At 46.5% G+C, this 26,478-nt stretch overlaps 1 protein-coding gene across 1 annotated transcript; it reads left to right on the top strand.

Annotated features, from left to right (window-relative positions):
- Window positions 1-77: 77 nt before the first annotated feature.
- iqsec2b (IQ motif and Sec7 domain ArfGEF 2b) lies at window positions 78-26,166 on the top strand (the record flags this gene model as incomplete). The annotated part of the gene is given in 15 exon segments (XM_079176548.1): window positions 78-529; window positions 16,856-17,159; window positions 17,284-17,601; window positions 17,880-18,934; window positions 19,044-19,205; window positions 19,373-19,495; window positions 19,632-19,798; window positions 20,634-20,773; window positions 20,855-20,980; window positions 21,080-21,179; window positions 21,498-21,659; window positions 21,832-22,011; window positions 22,251-22,300; window positions 22,608-23,619; window positions 23,622-26,166. Coding segments are annotated over 15 exon segments (4,704 nt in total). The 3' UTR covers window positions 23,975-26,166.
- Between the last annotated feature and the right edge of the window lie 312 nt (window positions 26,167-26,478).

The following is a 26,478-nucleotide window of genomic DNA, read 5'->3' as shown; positions in this document are numbered from 1 at the left end:
TGGATCTCGGCCCCCACGGGGTCGAAACTGTGGTGGTGGCCAGTGGTGGTCATACCCCCAGAGGCAGGGCTCCCACCATGGAGACCAGCCCGGAGAGCCCCAACCGGGCAGTGGAGTACCTCCTGGAGCTCAACAACATCATCGAGAGCCAGGCCAAGCTCCTGGAGACCCAACGCCGGCGCATCGAGGAGCTGGAGGGCCAGCTGGACCGGGTCAGCCAGGAGAACCAGGATCTGAGGCAGGATCGCAGCCCACGGACGCCGGGTTCGGACACTCCCGAGCAGAACCACAACCACAGCCAGCCTCTGTCCCTCCCCCTCCATCATGGCAGTGGAGGCAGCGGGAACGGTAGCACCTCGGCGGCTCAGGCGACTGCTGCGGCGGCCACGACTCCAGGACCCAGCAGGGGGAGGAGGACCCACACCAAGCTGACCCGAGGTCTCTCCTGCAGCTCCTCAACCACCGAGCGAGACCGGCTTGAACGCACCGACAGCACGGACACCAACACCAGCTCCACCATACGGAGAAAGTAAGTTATTTTCTAAACACAGAGGCCTTCTCTATCCGTTTGATCTCCCACCGATGAACGGTGAGCGTGGCTTCAGTGTCATCTGAAAGGAAAGTCATCAGTCTTGTCCTGGTTGCTTTAAATTGTAGGGATGACCATCCAATGTGTGACGCATGTGTAACACGTACAACCTAAGCCCACGAAATGAAGCCGCAGCCTTTTCTAGTCATCAGAGATAATCCTCACAGTAATGGGTCTAAACCTAAGAAGGTTTTCTTTTTAATACGCCACCATGAGGAATTATGCAGAGCGCTGGAGGATTATGGGTAGAGTGATATGTGCTCATGGTGTCCATTTCACGGTGTGTGTGTGTGTGTGTGAGTGATTTCTTGCCTGCAGAGGGTTTGATTAGTGTAATGATCACAGCGCATTATGAGGTGCGTAGGAGTCTCATAGTAGTATACGGTGAGGAACACTCCAGTCCAGGTTGGAGGGTTCTGGGTCTTTTTTACGGTGATCTGAACTTTCTGGACCAGTGAAGCCCTTTACGTACTAAATAACCGCCCACTGCTTTCTAAAAGTGTGTTTTTCTTTTCCTCTTCACTCTGAACTGTATAGGCTAGCTGGTTTTAAGAGAGATATCACCCCCCCTCCCCAAACTCAAGGCTGACCTGAAGTTAGAGTGCTGCAAACACAAGCTTTGGCAAACAGCAAGTGCATCTGTCCTCGCTTTTACTTAACCACGCACACGCACCGATATAGTCGGCTTTTGTTCAGGAAGCATTAGGCTTTGTGAGTAGGCAGCAATTCATGCGAGAAAAAAAAAAAGTACACAGTGAAGTATATTGTTGCAGTCGCAGCGACAGAAACCATTGGTCCTTCTCGCATATATGCATATAGCAGTATTATAGCATCTCTCTACAAGTAATCTCAGCAATTATCACTGGATTTCTCGCACTATCTGTTTGCTTATGGCCCCAATCGTCTTGTCAGTGATTAATTCAGACTTCAAATCCCTTATCGATCACAGTTGTCTTTTCCTCCGCTGTCTGCCTCCCCGGCCCCCCTCCCACCATCCCTGGGGAGGACTTAGTCATTACACAGAAGCACATATTAGTTATTTATGTAGGTGTTAAATGCAGTGATGAATTGTGAATGTAGAAGATCTTGCTGATCCCTCCCCCCTCCTTGTTAATTGCCCGTAGCGGTTGTTGCATGGCTTTGGATCCAGGCTCAGACAAGCGTCTCATATGAAGTGCCACATTTAATAAACAGTCACCCGCACAGCAGAGCCATATTGTCCCTGTCTGGCTGTGACTCAGCCGAAACCCAAACTGGCCTATTAGCTTAGGTCAGCGACAGAACCCTCTCCTCTTGATTGCGGATCCGATTCGAACACCAAATTCGTCACCGTCAGCGGCCGCGACGCTCTAAATATGGCTCAGATCAGAGGAGGAGACATAAGGAAGATGTGGGAGAGGGACGGGGACGGGGACGGGGACGGGGGGGGTGACAAGGGTGAGGAAAGTGACTGGGTGACCTTACTCAGTGTGCCTCAGTCTAAAAGAGAAATGGTGGAACACACACACTGATTCTCCATCTGCCAACAGGGTGGGTTGGAGAGAGAGAGAGAGAGAGAGAGAGAGAGAGAGAGAGAGGGAGGAGAGGGGAGTCGGGGCCGGAGAGGGCAAGGCTCCCAGAGCTGCCTTTGTTTTTGTCCAATTAGTTTTTGATCCTCCAGCAGGATTCCTCATCTCTGCCCTGCGCTCTCTGTTCCTCACATAACCCACGACTTTAATTTCGGACGCAGAAACTGAATAAACTGTCCCCATTTTGTTCAGCCCATGCGTGCACTGACTGCATCAAAACAAAGTCACTCCGCTCCTCTCCTTTCTCCCAGCGGCACACGTTGCAAAACAGCTGTCCCGAATGCAACCCTGTTTCCTTCCTCTCCTCCCGTTAATGGTCGCGTGAACAATGCGAGTCTGAGGCCTCGGGGAGGAATCATTTTTGATCATCAAGTCCCTCCTCCAAGAAGCAGCAGGTTGGAGGGCATTGCCACGATTCGCTGTGAGCACGGCAGATGCTTTTTTGTTGTTGTTATTTTGGGAGAGGTCACTCAAGTGTGTTTCGGATGAGCCTGTGTGTGTGTGTGTGTGTGTATAATGTATGTGCTGGTACAAACATGTGTGAAAGAGGCTGGCGAGTACACACAGAGTGCATGAGAGATTAATTAGTGTGACCAGAGTGTAATTACCACTGGCCCAAGGGTGATAATTACTGCTGTGCGTATATAAGTGTCTTTGGTGTGTCTTTTGTGTTATCTATTTTTTGGTGAGTGTGTATGTACGCGTGCACTGTAGGACATCACCTGGGATGTCCATTAATAGACCGCTAATGTGACCCTGCAGCCGTCATGTTACAGTGATGTGACAGTCCTCTCTGAGAGGTCGCATCCTTCAGTGTGCGCTGCGTGCAGCTGTCCTCATGGCAAGCTAGAGGTCTCGGCGACAGCCCCAGTGGTGGCGATACTCAGAGCGGTATTATTACGTAAAAGGCATAAAAAAAAGAAGAAAAAGAGGACCCGAGCTATCTTTTCCATTCTTCACTTGGCTCTCGCTGTCACATTGAGGAGTTGTTCAGAGGCTCCAAAGAGCCCCGTGAAGGTGCTTGTGTTCCCGCCCCGTCTCTTTATTCCATCCATCTCCCTCTCAGCTCGGGGCATTGTGGGCATGGGCTGTACCCCTCTCTGGGAAATTGACATTAATTCAGGCAATATGGAGAACGGTAATGGACTTTTGTTTCAGAAGGAGCCTCATTATGTGTAGCTCGACTACACATAACCCCATCCCCTTTACAACCCCCATCCCCCCCCCCCCCTCTCTCTCTCTTCCTGTCTCTCTTTTTAAAACTCTCTCTCTCACATACCCACGTACACACACTCACGCTCTCCCCCTCGCTGCTTCTGTTTCCCACTGCTGCAGATATGACTCAGAGAAGCTGCAGAAATTACTTTTGTGCTATTCTCTTTCTCTTCCCCTTCTCTGCTCACCCGCTCTTATTCCTGCTCTAGTGACTGAAGCACAGTTTTGTCCCTGATTGGGTTAATCAAAATATTCTTTCTCTACGCTAATAAAGAGCTCCCAACGTATGTGGATTTTGACTTGCGTTTTTCTACATCGTATAGTAGCTGAGATAGCGCAGATGCAGCTTGGAGAAATGAACTGGCCCCGGGCGAATGTGTGGGTAAGCTCAGCTGTACTGACCTGCTCCGAACAGTCTGTGTGATGTGATGGGAGGTAATTTATCCTCTCTGGACTCAGCATGACTTTCTCGAAAGAAATATAGTGAAGCTGCAGCTGCCATTTTCTCAAAAGCCCAGTCTCGCGCTCCTTTATAATCTCTATCAGGAGATACGTAGTGGATTAAACGGTGTTTAATTCTGGCCAGATTTAGCATATTGCTAACAGTTCTGATGATCACTGTGATGCAGTGTAGCTAGATGTAAGTGATGGATGTGTGTGTGTGGGAGGCAAGTGTACGTGGGTGGTGTTTCTTTGCCTTCTCGAGTGCAGTGCGTGTTCATGGCTTCATACAGTGTGTGCAAAGGGAGAAAAAAAATGTTTTGTCATTTATATTTAGTCACATGTTACTCGGGATTCAGGAAGATACATATTCTCAAGTATCAGTTGTGAAGTGAGAGAGGACTGACCAATGGCCCTTGCTCTTTCTGCAGAAGGTCATATTCATCACAATGAGGCACTCAGGATTTTACACTTAATATATTAATAATATATTTGTATTAGCATGCATATTACACGTGAAGGCAGAAGGATTGACAGGCTTCACAGTTGGATTTGATGTGTCACGGTGCTGTCAGGTTTCATCTGATATCTTATGCCTGAAACCATTCTACTGGTTCAATTATTCATTTTTAAAGATTAAATACAAACCGGTTTTTAACACATCACATCATATCATACATATATATACACACACACGTATATACACGTGTGTGTGTATGTATTTCATGTTTAAGTTTTACCCTTGTTGTCCTTGTTTCAGATGATATCTATTAATGTGTACACATACTTTGCCAATAAACAATAAAGCTGATTCAGATTCAGATTCGGATCTATTTTGAACTGTTTCTTGGCTGCATATCCTGCCTTGTACAGTTTAATTGTACAGAAAAGACTAGATGTGGCAACAGAAGCGGCAAATATCGCGTGAGCAGACAGACAGACAGACAGACAGACAGACAGACAGACAGACAGACAGACGGTCCATGTGAGAATAGAAACTCGTGCTTTACCACCAACATGGGAACTTAAGAGTCTCAGGCTGCATATTGTTATACTCCTGACCTCGTCCATTCTTATTCACCCTCCGTCAATACCGTTTGTACCAGTGTTTAACAAACATATTTTCTGGAGAAATTTAATTCAATTCAATTTTAAAAAGTGACAAACCATCGCGACCCACTTCACAATAAGCCTCTAACTGGTAAGAAGAGCGAATTTGTGCGTAAATGAACATTCCTGACCGTCTTTACTGCTGTCGCCGCATCACCTTACATTAGTCGGTAAGCTAAGATGTACGTTTTATAAACTTTGTTTTATGCATGTGTTGTTGAAAACATACACATGTTACATACATAATAGATTCAATGTTAGAAGTTCACTATAATTATCAGAACAATACAAACGATCAGTCTCCCTCATGTGGCTCAAAGGTGTACTGCAGATATGAATGTTGAATAAACAGTGGAAGAAATTCTGCTAATTGATCCTTTTATTAATTTTTTCACCAAGTCTTTGGCAATGGCATGGTCCAAACCATTACATCAGTCTTCCCTGTCAATGGTAAGGAGACAAGTGGATACCTGTGGTGTACAGTGTTTCACACAGAGCCGTGAGAGATGTAGTTGCTGTGGAAACTGTAAAACTCTCCTCGAGGCAAGTTCCAATATTACATTTCCGGCCTCCCGTTCTCCCTCCATCCCTTCCACCTTCAACATACCTCACCTATCCAGTGGTGGGAGGTGAAGAGGAGGAGGAGGAGGAGGCTGGGGTGGGGGCTAAACATCGTGATCCTGACACAACCTCCTCCCCCTTTCCCCTTCTCTTTTGTCAAAGTCTTTTGCTTCGTTTTACGCGGCAGCTGTGTAGGGTCTTACAGCAGCCGCGGTAAATTGGCGCAGAGATTAGCGGCCTTGCTTTGTTATTAGCGACGAGGACCGATCGCTGCGCCTCCTGCCCGTCGGAGTCCGTCAGTGCCGGCGTTTGATCGACACAGGTGCCTCTCGGAACAGTCTTCTCCCAGCTGTTGCTGTGACTTTATATTCATTGTCTTTCCGGGGTTCACATGCCGATAAGTGGCCCTTCTGAAGGAGGGATGTTTGTCAAACACTCTCGTGCTGCACGTTCTGTGGAGCAGAACAGGGAGACTGGTTACCGTGGGAACGCCTGTGAGCTCTTCTGTGAAGAACTCTGTGGGCGAGAGACACAGAATAGAGAGATGGAGAGAGAGAGGAGAGGGTAGGAGTGGGAGCATGGAGCGGGGTGAAAGACAGAAGCGGGATTGAATGGCGGCTCGGTGGGAATGGATGTTGAAGACAGATGAACGCTGCGACGCTTTATTCATCACGTGTTACTGGCTCTCTTTCATTGAAAAAGATGGGACGGGGCTCCTCTGGCCCGGCAACCTCGGGACAATTAGTCACGCCTTATGACCGAGATCTGCTCCAGACTTTACAGAGTATCCCTTTTTGGTGATCTGCAGGAATCTCATTTTCTTGAATTAGTCCCTCTGTGTCTCCCACATCACATTTAAAGGAACTCAAATGGTCCTTCATTGGATGAATCATATCCGGTTAAAAATCAAACACACCTATACACAAGCACTCTCTCTCTCTGTCTCACACACACACACACACACACACGTGCACACAAACTCACAGGGCCCAGCAGGTGCCTGGTGCCCGTAGATGAGTCGTAACTGTAACCGTGCCCCTCCTTGTCAGTGCTTTCGCCTGGCACTCAACGCCAAGACGCCCACACGGGCAGTCCGCACTGTTGCCAAGCAGTAGGAGATTCAAGCTCGCAGCAAAAGCAGTTGGTTGTGGAAGAACTGGTGGAAGGGAATGAGAGGTGTGTGTGTGTGTGTGTGTGTGTGTGTGGTTAAAACACACACTTAACTTTAGGCTACAACGCAGCGTGTGTGGTTATCAAACGTCTCTGTCAGGCAGGGTCACGCGCTGGAGGTGGGATGACGCAGTGTGCTCCCACACTCTTATTTCATAGACAATAGACAAAAATGTAAAAGTACAATCTGAATTTGGACGGACATGTGTTCAAGTTAAACCCCCAGAAAAGCCACGTGGATGCAAAATGGACGTGCTCTCTGGCCCGCGGGCTTCTTCACGAAACAGTTGTTGTGTGTGTGTAAGAACAACAACAAAAAAGCTGCCACCACAGCGCAGGTGATGTCTTCCTGCGATCGCAGCGTGCTCTCACTCTCCTCGCTCATCTATACATAGTCTCTCCTACGCGCTGACACCCCCATGCCACTGCACACACAGGTTCGAGGAAACACTGAATCCAGCAGCAGCCACCATTCCACACCATCCTATTTCCAATTCACGTTCCTCCTCACCGCTCTGTCCTCCTTCCCTGCGTTCCTCCCCTCTTGATTATTTTCACCCTTGCCCTCCTCCTGTATCCAACCTCTCCCACTCTCGCGTAGCTCGCTCTCCTCCCACTCCGCTTCCTGCCTCCAGCCCGTGTCAACTTCACTGCGTTGAATACACGCCACCTCACGCGTTCCCCCCATGTACCACTTTTTTCCTTTAGCCTTGACTTCCCGTGTCGTCTCTGCACACTAGCATCACAAACACCCACTGACCTGTGTCGATTCTCATCTTTGTTATCTGGTGCGCGTCGGCTAATGACAGAGAGAGATGTACACATACTAAGAGTGTGTGCGTGGGTAGTATGTGTGCTTTGTTATTCTATGGAGGTGTAGAAGATGGAGGAGGGCGATTGTGTCTGTTTCAAAAAAAAAAAATTCTGGCAATCATGGATTCAGGCATAACTGCTCATGAAGTCAGATCCTAGATGAGCGCGTCGACACTCGCTACACTGGGGGATGCTATAGTTACCGCTTGTAAAATACAAATCTTGGCAGTGCGAGACCTCACGGTGTGTACAAGCACACGGCTCGCACAGCAGCACCTCTGCCTCTCTTCACATCTCCGTCCAAAGCTGAACGGGTCAACGGGTTCAGTTGTTTCGGAAGATCTCGTTCCGGAGAAATTAACAACGCACGGCTCACATCTTGTGCTTGTGAATTAAGTCTGAACCTTCTCAAGGAGCTGACTTGTAACCTCCATGTAATCTTTATAAATAGGAATGAACGAGGCGCTCCTGTTCCACACTCTGCAGTTTCAGTAGCCGCTGACAGCTTGTTCTCATCGAATCTGAACTTTTTCATCATTTGCACTAAGCTAACGTGCACATCCTTAAACGCTCTCATTCTTACCTCTCTCGTTCTTACCTCTCTCGTTCCCCTCTGTTTAGAAATCCTTGAACTAACAGCTCCGTTTCGTGTGCCAGACTTGTGTCTCCTTTGAGTCGATCCAGTCAAACATGAAGTGTATTTCAGTTTATGAACAGTAGGATTAAAGGATAAGGCTGGTGATGTTCTGTGCTTTTGGGATTTTTAGCAAATCCCATTAAAAGGTCAAAAACAACAGTGTGTTAAGTCTTTCTCTCAATATTTCCAACTTCCCTGTCAGTGGCTCTCAGGCCTGAGCCCATTTGTTTTTTTGAACCTGCAATTACTACACAATGCTGACTTGACCTTTAGGTAGAGACGGTGAATTTGTTAGCAAACGGTTGCTTATTTACGCACCCAGTAGTTACAAAGCAACATTATCATTCATTTGGAGTCGTGTCTCTGTCCAGCGGATGAATGTAAGTCCAATATTCTATCTCTCTTTTTAGCTCTGCACACTCCTGAGAGAAATATGTCTCCATAGCTGCTAAATGATCCACTTTGTTCACCAGCTGGTCTGTAATGTGTTTGTCTGCTGTTCAGTGCTAAGCAGGTCGTGGACAGTGAGCACTGTAGTTTTTAGCAGACGTCTCTCAAACAGGAATATAAACTCTATTTGTTGGGGACTATTTTCAGCTGCGGATTTGGGGCGTTTAGTGAGTATTTAAATGAGCAGGAGGGTGTATGTAGGTTTGACTGAAAATAAACCATAGTGCCCGTGTTCATGGTGATGAAGCAACATGTCACCCAGTGGAACAGTGAGTCTAATTGATTCGCTTTTAATAGCTCTTGGACAACAATAGAGCTCTATGGCACACAGACAAAAAAAGAGCTACATGAAACTCTGGCTATGAAGGCAACACTTTGTTGGTTTGTCTTTTCATTGACAATGAGAACATTTAGGTTTCTTATCCAACCATTGTTTTTCAAGTGAATAACACATTCTGAAATTCAGTTCCCATCTTCCGCAGCTGGTCATGAAACAAGCTGCTTCACTACAATGACCTGCTTCAGTGTTTCAGTCACTTCCTGTCTCGCTCTCTCTGCTGCTGCGTCTAGCCTCTGAGTGTCTCCGTGCCAAAATGACGACGACTGCGTGTCCTTGACAGCAGCTGGCCCCAGTGAGAAACCAGCCATTTGCATGCCAATCCCAACCACTGCTCACTCTTCAGCTGCAGTTGGAGCGTCTCTAATTCCTGCCGGAGTTAGAGGGCTAGCAGAGAGGCTTTTGTGTTATATGTGCACTTTTGCATGCATTATAGAAAGTGGTTTCGATGAACCCTGCTGTAGACCGGTATGGAGCTGTTATATAATCTCTCAGAGTGGTTGGAAGTTTCTCGTTTAAGAACTCTCTGGCTCTGAGCATTTATGTACGGTTCGCTCTTAAACCTTCCACTCTACTCTCCATCCTACAAGACACCTGTAATATCTGCCATGGGGTTGATTTCAACTAAACCTGTGGTGTTTGTGACGGTGTGTCTCTGGAAGATGTTAGTCACCTCGCTGTCGTCAGACTCTGTCACACATCTGCTTCTCTTTTTAAATGTGTTCTTCATTGTACTACCATTAACGCTGTATGATTTGTCACTATCAATGTGCAGCTTCAAATCAGTGCTCTCTCTCTCTCTCCCTCCCTCCCTCCCTCTCCCTCTCTCTCTCTTTCTGCTTTGCCGCTGACTGTTTGTGTGTCTCTGCTTTCTCCATGTCTCTATTTGCGTGTCGTCCGTCTCTGGTCCTTCCTGTCAAGTGTCCGGCCGCTGCCTATCTCAGGGCAGCCCGTCTCGGCTCCCACCACTCCCACCACGGTGGCGGGCGGCGCCGCCGCCCACGCCGCTCTGTTCCCCACCAGTCTGACTGTTCACAGCTTCGTGAGTCTCCATCAGTACTGCTGCCCCTCCACTGAAAAAAGCTCACAGCGGGAGGACAGGTAAGGGCCACCGCAGGGCCTGAGTACAGTGAGTACGGCACAGTAACCATTGGACGCCTTGCAATTCACCTAGAGCAACCTCCAGTTCTCTCACGCAGTCACCATCACTTTCTGTACATTTCATCCTTTCCTGCTTCTACCTTTCTACCCCCCCCCCCCCCACTCCCAGGTGTGACTAATAGCTAGGCTTGAAAAACACATAGCTGCTTCACAGAGAGCAGCATGATCGCAGACGTCTTCAATAAGCTGCAAGACCGAGGTGGACTGAGTCACAAGTGAACCTGGCGAATTCTCACAATCTTTTCTCTCCTTCCCCTCATTTATCCCCCACCTGATGCCGTTTCTCAGACACATCAGCGCATGACGCTCCAACACTGCCACCTAATGGCGTTAGACAGCTGTGATGTGCACACATTCGGTGTATGGTAAACACCATGCTTTTGAATAAAGATGCCAGTTTTGTCACTGTTTTAGCTAAAAAAAAAAAAGTGCAGCCTGCTTTAGGCTTTTCTAGTTCCCAGCTGTTTTTGCTTTCTGCTTTCTGTCTTCTTTTTTTTTTTAGATGTCTCTGCTTGTTTTTCACTCTGTCCTCTTTCCTTCTCTCTCTCCCTCTGTCTTGTCCGTCTGCCTTTCCTGGTGTTCCTTTCTGTGTTGTGTCTCTTGTCCCGCGTTGCTTTCCAAGAGAGGAGGGTGAGGATGAGGGTTCCCATCAGTTCTGTTGCTCTGCCTCAGGCTGCAGCAGCCCGTCCTCTCGCTGAGCCGAGGTGCGACTGACCGCGCCACAATCGCTCGCCCGTTTACCTGTGAAAAGACTATCACAGTTTAATGCTGCCAGAAAAAAAACGGAGAGACCTCACTGTGTACCCGAAGTCTCGCTGCATTTTAGCGGGACGTGATAGAAATGCATGCAACGTGTAGTCTTTGTGACAGTTGTGCTAATCGTTGGTTTATTCATGTATCATCTGGTTTGTGCATTAATTACCATTTTAAGGAATCTCGATGTTGTCTTCTCTCTGTATTCTTGGCAGTTTGTTTCTTTTCTTGCAGCCATAACAAGCTGTCGGGACGCATCACCATCGTCTGCTCATTACCGTCGCTCTCATGCTTATCTCAAAAACCACTAGTTGAGTCATGTCAGTTCGGGTGTGCTCAGTAGTCACCAATTCTTATCCTCGCAAATATCTTTAAATTCCTGTCACCACCCCGTTATGCAATGCCATAGAAGCTAGCCTCCTGTGTGATGTAAAGACATTAGCTGTGTGCAGTTTGTATGACATGTTAATTTGATTGTTCCTACACGTCTGATAATTACTGTCTCATCTACAATCATGTTTATTCATGAAGAGCTTCATCTTGTTGGTTTAATTCTTGAGCAAAATAAAAAAAAACTCTCGTTCCTGAGGACACTTCATGTCTGTCTTTTAAAATAGAATTTAAATAATTGTTGCTGTAATTGCTCTGTGTTTCCGCCACGCTGGAATGTTTGCTCGTACACACCCGCCTGACTCATCTCCACCTCGAGCACCACACATTCGTCCACACGCCCAAATTGATTATAAAAAATTCTATTTCCATTTATGTATTGGTTGTTTGGTGCGCATAACTTGCTTTCCCCCGCATAACACACAGTATGTACCCCCTTTTTTTAATAGCGTATTGCTATTTGTTTTTAGCCAAAAGTGCTTCAACTCTCTCAATGTAGAAGTGTGTGTGTGTGTGTGTGTGTGATATGTAATTCCAAAGTAAATCACAAAACCTTTTGTACTCGTTGTTTCTCAGGACATTTATTGACTGTGTCTCCAGCAATATGAACCACCGAACCACAAAAAGCATAATTGACTTACAACTAGAGTTTATAAGACTTGTTAATATTTGATATTGCAGAAAAAACAGTTTCGAGGTTAACCACAAGCAAAAGATAAAACACCAAACGTTTCTTATATTTCTCGATCCTCTTTTTTTCAATAAATGAATGCACTTCTTCTGTGTGTCTCTTTGTCTATTCCTGTTGCTGTGACATGTTATTTCTTTGTGTGGGGGGGGGGGTGTTGTGTAATAAAAGTGACTGTGCATGTGTCAGTGATCATGGTGCGGGGAGGGTGGAGGGAAAAAGCTGGCAGAGGGAAGTTCGTAGCTGTCAAAAGACTGTCAAGAATGTAGCCTGTACAGCTTTGGGCGAACAAGAGCCAATGTGAAAGTGTGCGTGTGTGTGTATGAAAGAGTGCAAGAGAGTGAGAGAGTCACAAAGAGAGAGAGAGAGAGAGAGAGGGTGTGTTTGTGTTTCGTTATTACGCTTCTCCAGTTAGTGTGGGACCTTTCTCTGACAGTAGCAGCATGGTAAGAAATCAGCTTTTTTTTCTCCCACTTTTATTTCACTTGTAAAACTGTCACAAAAGAGCAGTTAGTTTGGCACCGGCGACAGATGACGGTGCTTGCTACACTGCTGTGTTTGTTTGGTGGCCCACGCTGCAGTGATGTAGTGCCTGTGATATGTGGTTTGTGCTGTAGATCGCCAGTCTGTGTGCTGAGCATAGGTCGAATGCAACTGAATCATCACAGACAGTAATAAGGGAGGTAAACTTATTTTTGATATGTAATTTAAAAGATAAAATAGTGTCTGTTGAGCGCTCAGATGAATGTACAAACGTACACAAGTAGAGCATAACTGCTTCCTTAGTTTGAATAGGAGGATTTGTCAACTACAATGCAAGTCTGCAGTCAGCAGTTTGATACGTGAGCATAAGGCCAAATCAGCTGTACAAAAGCTGGAAGTGAATCTATCACAAAAAGGTCAAAGTAATGCATTGGAACCAGTCTGAATAGTGTGGCTCTTATCACTGAGAAAGTATAAGTCATTTTCTTATGAAGTGTACATCACTTTGTGTACCCGCCTGTTTATATAAGACTTATCTCTTCATTCTTTCTTCCTTCGTGTGCCAGAGATTATCTGATAAGAATGTGCTTACAAAACACTGCTGATTGTCAGATACATTAGCTCTGCAGCCCTGCAAACAATACAGGTGTACAAGGACTTTTTATCTCTTAATCCACTAACTGGATTCAACATGGAGTGCCGTCGTCCACCGACAAATCCAGAGAAGCCATGTTTGAGCTTTGAACTGGAGGGTCACAGAAAGAAGTGAAGTTTGTCCATGTGTGTGTGTGTGTGTGTGTGTGTGTGTGATGGGAAGCTCACAGCTTGAGACAGTGAAGTGGCAGAAGAGTGTTGGCGGTGGAGGAATGCGCCGATCAGACCCATGAATGATTTGATTGTTTCCTTTCAGTTTGGCCATTTGAAAGAATGGGATCACATGTGACAAAGAGAACACAGATTGTTTTCCGGGAGTAGATATATTTTCATGGTGAGAAACATCACTAACACTGTTTTTTTTTGTCTTTGTTTTAATCTCTTTTAAGTCTTGACCCTGATGGTCAATATTGTCACATCGCCAAAGTAGTTAGCATAGATCTCGCTGTCGGGCCTTCTGCTCCATTATTTATTCACAGTCCACGTTTGTGTCGTATGGGGCTTCTTATATTGGCCGATAAAGTTTGGGAACAAATGGCAAAATTGACACAAAAGCTGGTAGATAAAGAGATTAGACCGGATATGAGATAGCTGCTCTGAGTCAGTGCCCAAGTGGAAATGAGTCAACAGACCGATCGATGCAATTGTTGGCCTCTCCGCGGCGGGCGGCATGAGAGGTTAATCCCCCAGTCTCCTTGTCCTGCTGCGGGTTCGATGGCACAGCCAGACCGACTGCCGCTCTTTCATACACACACATACACGCACCGTCAGTGCATCAATATTATATGAGCGAGGGACAGGAGGCAGGGGACTGCATGGAGTTGACATTGTACCTCACACACTCCACTCACTTTTCAGTTTTTCTCGTCGATTCGTGCCCTCGTCTTTTATTCTCATAACACCGCCAGCGATAACTTCCCTGTTTATTAGATTTCAACCATCTGTCTCGGCTCCAATTAAACGGTTGGAGGTATTGGAGCTCTGGGCTGGTCTTTATGAGCGAGCCTCTGGAGAGAACCCCTCTCTCTGGCACTGTAACAGGAATACAAGGTTTCTTACGTAAGTAATGAGGTGCAGATGCCAGCTGCGATATGGTCACACTCGTGTTTTAAACAGCAAACTTTTTTACTCGTATATCATCCTCACCTCGCCTCTCACCGCATATCGCCGCTGGGCAAAAGTAAATAATAGTCTTGTTTAATGCATGCACACTTGGAGGTGGGTCGCGAGGCCTCGCATGAGGGGGGGGGGGGGGGGGGGAATCAATCGAGAATTTATTTATTATTTCACCAAACTTGGAGAGTTTTAATAAGCATCTCTGAACTCGACGATCTTCCTCCTAAAAGTCAGAGGAAGAAATTCAAAAATGCATATAGACTGGAGATGAAAACCACTGATTTATTCAGAGGTATTAGAGCCAGTATGTGAACAGATGACGGCAGGCGTTTATAAGGATTATTATGGCGGTATAAAATCAATCCAAGGAACAGCTGTGAATATTCAGAGACAAACTCATGAGACCCGGCTTGTGACTCCCAAATGTCGCGTTGCATGTATTCTAGGTTTCTGTGACTCAGTTGAATGAAAATACCATCTGCTCCTGCTGATGTGCATGACAGGAAGTTACAGTGAAGCGGAGTCCCTGCTTGTGGTTACCTGTTGGCACTGCACAGAGGCTAGTTTCCATTCCCTAAAAGGAGCAGTTTCAAGCAGCTCTGAAGATGACATCATTTTCTATTCACAGTTTAGCCCAAATAGCTACAAAGAGTAGATGAACTCAGGCTTCCATTTTCAATGAACCAACACGCTGAGACAACGCTGTACTTGCGTGGCTCACATATATAATCTGTTCTTTTATCTGTGTACAAGAAGTATTATGCAGACTGTCATTCACAACCTGTGGAGCGTCGTCTTCATCACCCACCTCAATGGTGATAACAGTCAACACATTGCCATGGCAACTACGCTTCTCATCCTAACAACTGCCTCACCGCCCACAAAGGTCCCGCAGCAACCGTCACCAAGCAACCCCCTCCCGCTTCTCAGTTTCTCTATTTAAGGAGCAGAGGAGGAGGAATGATAAACGATGCTGCACAGAGAGAGAGAGAGAGAGAGAGAGAGAGAGAGAAAAATGCATTTTCAAGAGGAAATGAATGTTGTGCCCGATAACTTGTTGCTCATTATTAATCAAAATGGAAACAAAGCAAAGTCAATTGTTAATATGATGAATTCCCTGCAAACAGTATATATACATATGTGTTGTTGCTGTTGATTTTTTACAACTTAATTGTTGTTATATGTGCTTTCCTGCAGATGTCAGAATTGTATCTTTTTTTTACTACTGGGCTTTTGCATGACTCTTCTGTGTTACGCAACAAAATGGAGTTGTCCTCAGTGCTGCTGTTAGACTCAACAATAATTTAGCCCGGTCATGTGTTGCTTGGAGGCACAGGATGTCCTGCTGAAATACCTTTCATTGTACAACATTTTCCCCTCCGTCCACTCCAAGGAGTCTTGGTAAAGGTACACTGACATGTGGTATGTTTGTGTTTCAGCATCACATAAAGGATCAAAACTAACAAATTGAAATACCGACAAGTTATTCCCTTCTTTCATCAGAAGATTTTTTTTCTACATGTCCTTTTTTTAGCCGGCTAAACACTAACACAGGAAGTCCGGTGAAATAGGCAACAACACAATGAGGGAGGGAGGGAGGGAGGACATTAGCTGACCCACTCAAACCCAAAATGGTTACAGTCAGGCATCCATTTCATTTTTACCCTTTTTGTCATCTGCATTAATGTGCGATACAAAGCCCAATGCAAGTTCCCATGTGATGAATGTAATGCTCCCACACATCCCTGACCCTGGCTCTGCACTCTCTGCCTTGTTATGGGACGGCTAACAGAAGGGGGCGTGGCTCAAACAAGGAGGAAATGTAGGCAGGAGCACGCGACTGTAGTTGTCCTCCCAAACGCACACTCACAAATTGACTTTGGGTGGATTTCTTTCTGGGCAAACGTGCACGACAGGACACCGGAGGCTCTCTGGACTTTATTGAATCCTGAAACATTTTTGGGTTTTATTGCTTTGCTGACTGGAAATAGGATTGTTTCCACTTTAATTGTGATTTGCAAATCTTAGCTGCTTGCTTTTACACCTGTGTGACAGACTGAGTGATGGTGAATCTGGGAGGTGATGTGCTTTGACGCGTGTTTTGTCTCACCGTATTTCACGGTGAGCTGAAGTGACGTGTAACAACCTGGTCTTTCCTGTCAGTATGGTGTTGCTGGTATGTGGCAGTGGAGGACTGTGCTTTAGTGGCTGATGACTCCTAGGCGTGCTGTCACTGTTGTGTGTCAGGCATACACTGAGAGACAGACAAGAGACTGAAAGAGGGAACAAGAAAGTGAGAAGCAGGCGAAGGCAGCACGACTAGGCTTGGCTCAACGTTGTAGTATATTAACTCGTCCTCTTGACTCAATAAAGGAAGGAGATAGAGGGGGCAGAGACCTTTATGCCTGTTGGGTCATCAACTCACAATGCAGATCGTTAATGTTGTCAGATCTCTGGCGGCTTTGGCACCGCTGAAATAAGAGGAATTTACAAGTGACACAAGTTCACCATGAGTTCCACCAAGAGATGGTTAGCTCCTCGCCGCTCTAAACTTTACATGTAAGTCCTTATATGTAAACTCTTAAGTTCTATTCTTTGTAATTCAGCGACGCTGAACTTACTCAATCCTTCAATTTGCACTTTAAAATGTTTGGTGTGACATTTGGTCAAGCTACTTATGACTCTGCGTAAAAATCTCCTGCTCACTTTTCTCCTGCAGTGTGGAAGGAGACTCCCAGTGTCCAGAGACGGGCGCTCACAAAGACATCCAGACACCATTCAGCCAGAAACCTTACCTGCGAGGCTCGGAGCGCTACACTGACAGCAGAACCAGCAGCGCACCCGCCGGATCCAGGGACCCTTCATGCGTGTCTGCCTCCAGTTCAGCCAGCCTGGCCTGGGCACTGCGATCACGCCACCAACCTGCGAGCCTGGCCCTCCGCAAGCAAGAGGAGGAGGAGAACAAGAGATGCAAGGTCCTTTCAGACAGCTATGAGCTCTCAACGGATCTGCAGGATAAGAAGGTACCGATGCTGGATGTTCGTGTTCTTTGGCGTTTCCTAGAAGCCACCAGCACTAGCAAACCTAATGTAGATGATGGATTCCTTTCAGTTACCTGTGTTCTCCTTCTCTCCCACCTTTTGCCAGGTGGAGATGCTGGAGAGAAAGTACGGTGGCTCCTTTGTAAGTCGCAGAGCAGCGAGGACCATTCAGACGGCCTTCAGACAGTATCGCATGAACAAGAACTTTGAGCGCCTCCGAAGCTCTGCGTCAGAGAGCCGCATGACGCGCCGCATCATCCTGTCCAACATGAGACTGCAGTATTCCTTCGATGAGCGACAGCCTCAGCAGCAGGCCCAGACGCAGACGAGCTTCACCCACAACGTGGCCATAGGGCCTCCTCATTCCCCCGACCCAGACCGCCCGGGAGACTACACGCACTTAGAGGACTCCTTCTCCAAACAGGTGACCGTGTTCATGTTTTTATAGGCTATAACTTCTTTATGACATGAAAGTCTCAAAGGTCTTCACGGTGTCCAAAAGAAATGCACAAAGTAGATTAGCTAAACTTTTTTTAAAAAACTCAGGACAAAGCAAAATAATTGACAAATCCTGTAAGGCATACCTGGCACCACCAGCCTTAGAGCCTCAAAGCATGCTGTGGAAGCTGAATTTTATGTTTAAGATGTGTCACAACTTTCTTTCTGACATGAGGGATGCTGAACTCGTTGTGTCCCCTGCAGGTCAAGTCCTTAGCTGACTCCATAGACGATGCCCTTACCTGCCGCGCGGGTCGCGATGACTCCCAGGAGGGCAGCAGGGAGGGTGGAGGCCTTAGTGAAGACTTTGGGGAGTGCGTGTGGAGCAGCAGCAGCAACCCCTCCTCCCAAAGAGGATTGGGAGAACGAGCCAGGGGAGCTGGCGGGGGACTCAGTATGCATGGCGACAGCACCGCCACCTCCTACAGTGACGTCACCCTTTACATGGATGATGGCATGCCGTCGTCCCCGCTGTCCCTGGATCGGGCGCCCAGCAGCACAGATACAGAGTACTGGGGCCCCGGTGGCGGTGTCGGAGGGCGTGAGGACAGCAGGGACACTGAGGGAGGGGGCAGCAGTAACAGTCGGCGCAGCACCCCGTGCACCGAGTGCAGGGACTATCGTCTAAGAGGCGCACATCTGCCTCTCCTCACCATTGAGCCGCCGAGTGACAGCTCCGTGGACATGAGCGACCGCTCAGATCGTGGCTCTCTGACCAGACAGCTGGTCTACGAGCAGGAGCCTGGGGTCGGGGCTTGCTCCCCTCAGGGAACCCTCAAACACTCCCCCACTACAGGCACCCGCCCTTCCTCCACAGCAGCTGCCCAGGGTCAGACCCGGGCCCCCGCCAGACCCATACCCACACACATCCCTCACCAAGTGGCGGCACACCACCACCACCATCACCACCCTATCCACCACCACCAGTACCCTGACACGCCGTCGTCGTCGTCCTCCCCCCAGCAGCCCCCCACCACCCCTCTGTCCTCCTCCTCCTCCACAGCTCTGCCTTCCGGCGGTCTGGAGCAGCCGTGCTGCTCGGACGGGGACAACGACTCGCTCAACTCCACCACCAACTCCAACGAGACGGTCAACTGCAGCTCCGGCTCCTCGTCTCAGGACAGCCTGCGGGAGCCTCTGCCACCTCTGGGAAAGCAGACCTACCAGAGAGAAAGCCGCCACAGCTGGGACTCCCCGCCCTTCAACAGCGACGTGGTGCAGAGACGCCAGTACCGCATTGGTCTCAACCTGTTCAACAAGTAAGATGCTTGTAGTATTAATACTCAAAAATGCCTATTAGAGAACATTTTCAAGGTGATAATACAACTGGCGAAGTTGTTTTTCAAAGTTATTTTTCATTGACGATAGGAAGCCAGAGAAAGGGATCCAGTACCTGATAGAGAGAGGTTTCGTATCGGACACTCCAGTTGGGATCGCTCGCTTCATCCTGGAGAGGAAGGGACTCAGCAGGCAGATGATTGGAGAGTTCCTGGGAAACCGACAGAAACAATTCAACAAAGATGTCTTAGAGTGAGTATGGGAGTACAGAAGAGGTCATCAGCAGGGATTCTTCTTGACGATTCAGATGAATGTTTAGTCCAAACACAGATCACGCAGACGTGGCATGTAATAATATGTGCCATTATGAATGTTCCAGGAGAGGTTAGACTGTGACCTCTGCTGTGTGTGTGTTTCAGCTGCGTGGTGGATGAGATGGACTTCTCAGGAATGGACCTGGATGATGCTCTCAGGAAGTTCCAGGCTCAGATCAAAGTTCAAGGAGAAGCCCAGAAAGTGGAACGGCTCATAGAAGCTTTTAGGTTTGTATGTGTTGAATACAGTGTGTTTTAAAATAGAGAAAGGCCTGAGTGATAGTCGGCTAAAGACACACTGAAAACTATGGCTGTGATATCAAAATGTGAATGTTTGAACATGCTGTTTCTGTCTCTTATGCAGCCAGAGATACTGTGTGTGTAATCCAACGCTGGTTCGGCAGTTCCAGAACCCAGACACCATCTTCATCTTAGCCTTCGCCATCATCCTCCTCAACACAGATATGTACAGTCCCAACGTCAAGGCTGAGAGGAAGATGAAACTAGAGGATTTCATCAAGAATTTGAGAGGTGCTACAGGACAGAAATAACTCACACGCTTGATTTACATATTAGGCTGTTTTAATGACCTTTTTCTATAATGTTGTCTGTATGGGTGTTGGTATGCATTAGATTAGTAAGAAGAAGTGTTTGTCCAGATGAAATCAAATCGATTTTTTTCCCACCACGTACATATCTGCTCGGTAAACCACTTGTCCTGTGTCTCCTGTTAGAAGAAATCAGAAACCAAAAGGGAGAAATTTATATTATATATTCTTTTCATGATGGCGCCCTTTTAGATTTTGCATGGATTTGACCGAGTCGGTATCCATCTGCGTAGATGGGGACCTTATTTTAATGAAGCCAATCAAATCTGGCATATAGTAGTAATGTCAGTGATCTATCAAAGGCCAAGCAGACGGTTACACTGAGCCAGACAGCAGCCTGCTCCGCAACACAAGAACCACAGACTCTGAACAACAACAACCCGCTTTAGTTTTCCTGCAACGGTCGTTGTTCCCGCTCACATTCACTGTGGAAAAGTGCTCTGCTAATGTCAATTTGCAGGCTTAGATAGCCGATCAACTGCTCAGCAGCAGCGCATTAAACAACATGGTCGGTCTGGTGTGGTCCTTGCTCTTTAATAGCAATAACAATACGCTGTCCAGCCATGAAAAAAACTTTTTTCCTCTTTTTAATAATAAAAACGAACTATTAACAATACATCTTGTTGCCAATTGTGTGTGAAAACTATAAAAATCACAACACTTTTTACATCAGATACACTATAATTTTATGATTTGTGTAGTGCAGTTGCGATTAACATCGTTTCCTAAAACCCTCCCTATCCCTGTCTCCACCCAAGGCGTAGACAATGGTCAGGATATACCCAGGGACCTGCTGGTTGGGATCTATCAGCGGATACAGAAGTGGGAGCTACGGACCAACGATGACCACGTGTCCCAAGTGCAAGCAGTGGAGAGAGTCATTGTGGGCAAGAAGCCTGTGAGCAAAATACAGGGCTTTGTAATATGTTGCCATTACTTGTTAAAAGTTTATTCATTTGTACTGTATTTTTCTATATAGGTGCTGTCCCTCCCCCATCGTAGGCTGGTGTGCTGCTGCCAGCTCTATGAGGTCCCCGACCCCAACAGGCCGCAGAGGACCGGGGTGCACCAACGGGAGGTTTTCCTCTTTAATGACCTTCTGGTGGTAAGACTCGCATTCATCACTTTTTAAGACATGGCAGATAAGACATCTATTTAATTTGAAAGACCCTCTAAAATATTTCCCATCTATCCATCCCATCAGGTGACCAAAATCTTCCAGAAGAAGAAAACCTCAGTGACTTATAGTTTCAGACAATCGTTCCCTTTGGTGGAGATGCAAGTGCACATGTTCCAGAACTCTTGTAAGAACCCATTTTTCCTTTTGCACATTTCAACTATTCTTTATTTCCCTCTATGATTGTTATTATTGAAGCGGCAATCCTTAACATTTCAGTGCTGGGTGATTTTGCGTCTCTATTTGAGTGGAAACTATGGAATTGTCGCAGTAGCAGTCTGGAGTCGATAATATTCGAATATTGCAATACGCAATCCAATAATCTCTATCACCGGTGTGTTACCTCCCCCGGTGATAGACGGTGACTTAACAGACATTTATTTAAATGAAAATCTTCAAAACTGCCACTTTAAGTGTTTTATTTTTCTGTGTTTGCATCTCATAGACTACCCACATGGTATCCGCCTGACCTCAGCAGCCATGGGTGGGGAGAGGAAGGTTTTTATCATCTTTATGGCACCGAGTCAGCAAGACCGCACCCGCTTTGTGAGCGACCTCAGGGAGAGTATTGCTGAAGTGCAAGAGATGGAGAAATATAGAGTGGAATGTAAGTACCCCATCTGCTGGTCATTACTGTGAACTATCACTTTCGTGGGAATGATGATTTGTACAGCTTTCTACATCAAGAAATGGATGGCATGGCTATATGGCTTATCCTTCTCTGCATCGTGTCTCCCTCTCATTTTAAATTCCCCTGTGCGCTTTGTGTTTATTCACAGCGGAGCTGGAGAAGCAGAAAGGTGTGATGCGGCCCAGCATGCTGACTGGCGGCATAGGTGTGAAGGGTGATGTTGTGAATGGCACCCTGGGAAGGACAAGTTTTGATGACAACTGCTCCGTGGGAGAGGGTCTCAAACGCACGGCGCTCAGCTCATCTCTCAGGGACCTATCGGATCCAGGTGAGGCAACAGCACATCAGAGATGGCGTTTAATTCCGTTTCCTTCCTGTCCACTGGGTTGAATTGGGTAGCGCAGCTTTTACATGATTTTCTTTTGTATCCACTGCTACATACTGTTCCTCTTTCTCACTGACGTTAAGACACAGCTTATGCAATTCCTATCTTTTGCCAAAACACATGTGAGCAAACTTTCCAATCTTTGGCTCTTTGCTAACCTGACTCTTCCTGGTGGGGTGCAGGGAAACGTGGTCGCAGGAACAGTGTTGGTTCTCTGGACAGTACCATGGAAGTAAGTCTCAAAGACTAGATGTTGTCCTGTAACACGTCCCCTTACCGGTGCTTCATCTTCCCGACCACGCTCAGTTTGTGTACGGTGTGCATATAGATGGCGTGTGTGTGTGTGTACATGCATGTGTCCACATGTCTGACCTGCACTGACACCCTTTGCATGGCTGTGTGTGTTCAGTCCTGCCCAAGCATGTCCTTCACCTCCAGATACAAAGGTGTCCTGTGTGTGATGATGTAAGTGGGAACGGAGGCATTAGTGCAACGCTTCAGGGATGTTTCTAAAACATGATGATGCTTTATTCTCCCAGGGTTCCATCATTAGCAGCCCACAGCCTCACCAGCGCTATACAGTGCCAGGCGTGGTGCCGGGCTGCTACGCAACAGAAGACTTTCGGCCTCACCGCCCCATCCTGAGCCCCGGATCGGGGGTGGGGGGTGGGCCGGGGCAGCAACACACCACTGCTGGGACAGGAGTTGGGGGAGTCTCCAGCAGTGTAGAGAGAGCAGGAGCGGGGAGCGGGCCTGGGGGGAGCAGCAACAACAACAACAGCGGCTCCTTCCTGGGCTCCCTATTCGGCAGCAAACGTGCCAAACCACCAGGGCCCCTTATTCCACCGGGGCCACCCTACCCCGCACCTGTACCCCCACCGACTACGGGAGGTCCCCCTCCTCACTCCCCATCATCGCTGTGCCAGTTGGATGGGGGACCTTCCAAGATCCAGGCGCTGCACGCACAGTACTGTCACGTGGGCACCGTGCAGCCCCCACCACCTTACTACCATCACCATCGCTACCACGTCCAAACTGTCCCGCCTCCTTTGCAAGGAATGCCCCCTCATTCTATACAGAGAGGCCCGCTACCCTGTCGTCCACCGCTTGGCCCCACACACGTCCAGCACCCACAGCTGGGCCATCTCTCCCAGCTCTCCCAGCATGGGCTTCCGGTTCGTTACGCCAACATGGTGGTGGGATGTCCCCCCCCCCTTTCACCTCTCTCCCAACACTCCCAGAACCCTCAGTTTGCCCTGTACCACGCACAGCCTACACACTCTATCAGAGGGGGCGGCGTCCCTGGCACCAAACTTCCACTAACCTTGTCTCACTCCCACCCGCACCCGCACCCACACGCACACTCCCAAACCCACCCCGGACACGTGCTAACACCACACCCAGCCAGCCACTCCACCCATCAAACACACTTCATATTCGGCACTCTGCCCCACAACCTGCCGTCCGCCTCCGTCAATGCGCATCACGCTACGTCCGCCGCCCCGTATCAGCCCCAGTACCCTCTTCTTTCTTCTATCCCTCCTCCCCCACCACATTCCCCTTTACCCCCCCCTTTGTCCCCCCTTACCCCTCTTACACCTCTCTCCCCTCTCCCCCCCCACCACCCCGGGCAGCCTCAGCAGGGGCCACAGGTGACGGGTGCTGGAGCGACAGGTACAGGGGGCAGCTCCAAATCCAAGCCTATCAACCGGATAAGCACCGTGGTGTGAGCAGGTTGTGGGGCCCCAGGGGTCAGAGGTCAGATTATAGAGTGGAGGAGGTTGGCAGAACTAGGCCTAGGACCAAGTCTGCCAGGACAGAAAGTAACAGCAGCAGCGCTAGTGACAAGAGGAAACGCAGTTTGCTTCGTCTCTGTTACTTTCACCTCCGTTTCCCACATATGTAGGTGGAAACACAGAGCACAGCTAGAGTGCATACATCTTTGAAACCTGCACATGCAGAAACAAACACACACACACACATCCAAATGAATAAACACTCTAAACAAAATATCAAAAAAGTCTATAGCCATATAATTTAAGATGAAACTAAATCTATATCTAGATATATTGCCTCAGTTTTAATTGTTTGAAGTACAGTTGAGGCACTAAGAGACTATTTATATGTACAGTACCAAGATGTGATAATGTGACACTGGAAAAAAAACAAACAGAGACCATATATATATATCCAGCTGCTTACATGGGGATGTAAATAAAGACAAAAGCACCAAATGCATTCCAGCGGAGTTTGACGTTAAAAACAGCAGAGAGTTGCAAAAAAAATGTCTCTTGACTTTGCAATAATTTACTTGGCTTCACGATGTGTCTGTCCACTTTTGCAGGTTCCGCTTTGCTGACAGGCATCTTTTTTTTTTCTAAAGACCTCAGATATGTTGCTTTGTCTTAAATTTCTAAAACCAATGCACGGTTTCCTGACAGTCTTTTGCTTAATGGTCTTTTACATGTCAACAGGAGCCCCCCCGGCTTTATAATGCATTCCTTGTGGGGTATGGGAAATTAATGATACAATCAATAATATATTTTGAATGTTTCTGAAGCTTCTTGCTGTTTTATCGATATTATAATATATCTGCTATGAGTATGATGAATATTGTACAATATTTGTTTTGATCAGTGATTAATTATATCAGCAGATGTTTGTACATGGTTATAGAGAGTATATGCACATATAAATCCCCTCAGTTTGCCAAAACCACCAGAGGCTGGTCCAATATTTGAAGCGTGATTTTTTCCATAGCATCATTACAGTTCATATTTTTAATAAGTATTATTGGTTGTTAAAAAAATGAATGAGATTTGGTTTTGTTCAAATTGATTTGAACACAAACAATGTTCCTCCTTTTCTGTTTTGTTTGATGTGAGCAAACAGGGGGCATATTTTCTCAAATGGGGTGACTAACAAAACTTGAATTTAAAGAATGGATCTGAGTTCATGTTTAATTTTTTATATATATATTAATGAGGCACCGTATTGGAAAAAGGCTTGAATATGGAAATTGAAAAAAATAAAAAACTTTTTAGACGATGCCGTTCCCTCATAATTATAAAGGGCATCTATACTCACTTCCTCACAGTCATCAGATTTCGTCATTTTGTGTTTTTTTTTTATGTTTTGAAGAAGCACGCTTTTACATGATGTTTTGTGGTTTTGCACACGTGATGTCTTAAGTCAGAAATGGCCTTCTTCTTATCCTCCCTCTTCTGCCACTTTTAGAAATCTCCTGTTACATTTTCTGATGCCAAGGCATCCCTCTGAGGGCTTCTTGTTTAAAAACATAACAAGTCGAGAATGTAAAATAGCCTACAGGTACATAATGTATTGCCCCTTCTGCAAGTGTTACCCATTTTGCTACTGCAATTTTTGAGGATGTAATGAGCACTGATGTCATTTACCTCCAGTGCCATTGATTACCAAGGGAAAACTACATATAATCTGATTTGAATGGGTCATGATGGGAATGGGAATGAGGACAAAGTACAGAAGTCAATGTCACAAACTACTCAAAGAGATGGCAAAGTTGAAGATCCTCAACAAAAGGATTTTAAGGAGGTTTGGAGATGGTCAAGAATGTCAGATGAAGATTTTATAAGTATATGTTGGCTAGCCTTTTCTTTTTATTGTGTCCTTTTATGACTCGTCTTGCATGACTACACCTGCCCTTATTGAATAGATTGTACTGTATAAATCTGAATGTACATATTATAGGCTTCTATACATATGCTTCTTATCATAACTATGGGATGAACTACTCCCATTCTGTATTCAGGTGTGTGCATGTGAGTGCCACCAAGTCTGTACATATAAAAGAGGGGCGGGGATAGGAGATGGTGGCCACAAGGAATGTTGACTTCTTTTTCTTTTCTAATTATATCTGACTGAAGGTGAGAGAATGAGTTGCCATGACATAAATTCAAGCCTAAAAGAAGTTTATATGTTGGTGCAGTTATTGATATCATTTAAAACAAATGATTTCATTTTTTTTTCTTTGTGTATGTATTATGTGTACTGAAAGAATAGAGAATTGAGGTGTGAATATGTATTGCTTCTGATAAATTAAAGTGTCCTTGCAGTGAATTGGTCTCTGTGTACTTTTTCTATAACTTAACATCTGTTTCAACCATTAATTTGCTCAAAGTAATAAACGGTTTATATTATATTACATAACCACACACGATAAAGAGAAGTATAACTACAAGATCTATATGAGATGTAGGCTGCTTTGCATATAAACTCTTCTCAGAAGCCATTTTGCTACGATTGCAAATGTTGCATAATACCAGAAAACAACCCACAATCTCTTATTTAACTACATGTGCATCCGTTTTGTAGATATCCATCCACATGTGATATGTCGATAAGCCATGTAGTATTAATAAATAATTCAGA

Source organism: Pholis gunnellus (assembly GCF_910591455.1).
Source record: "Pholis gunnellus genome assembly, chromosome: 2".
NCBI classification, from domain to species: domain Eukaryota; kingdom Metazoa; phylum Chordata; class Actinopteri; order Perciformes; family Pholidae; genus Pholis; species Pholis gunnellus.
This window is presented reverse-complemented; position numbering and strand designations above follow the sequence as displayed.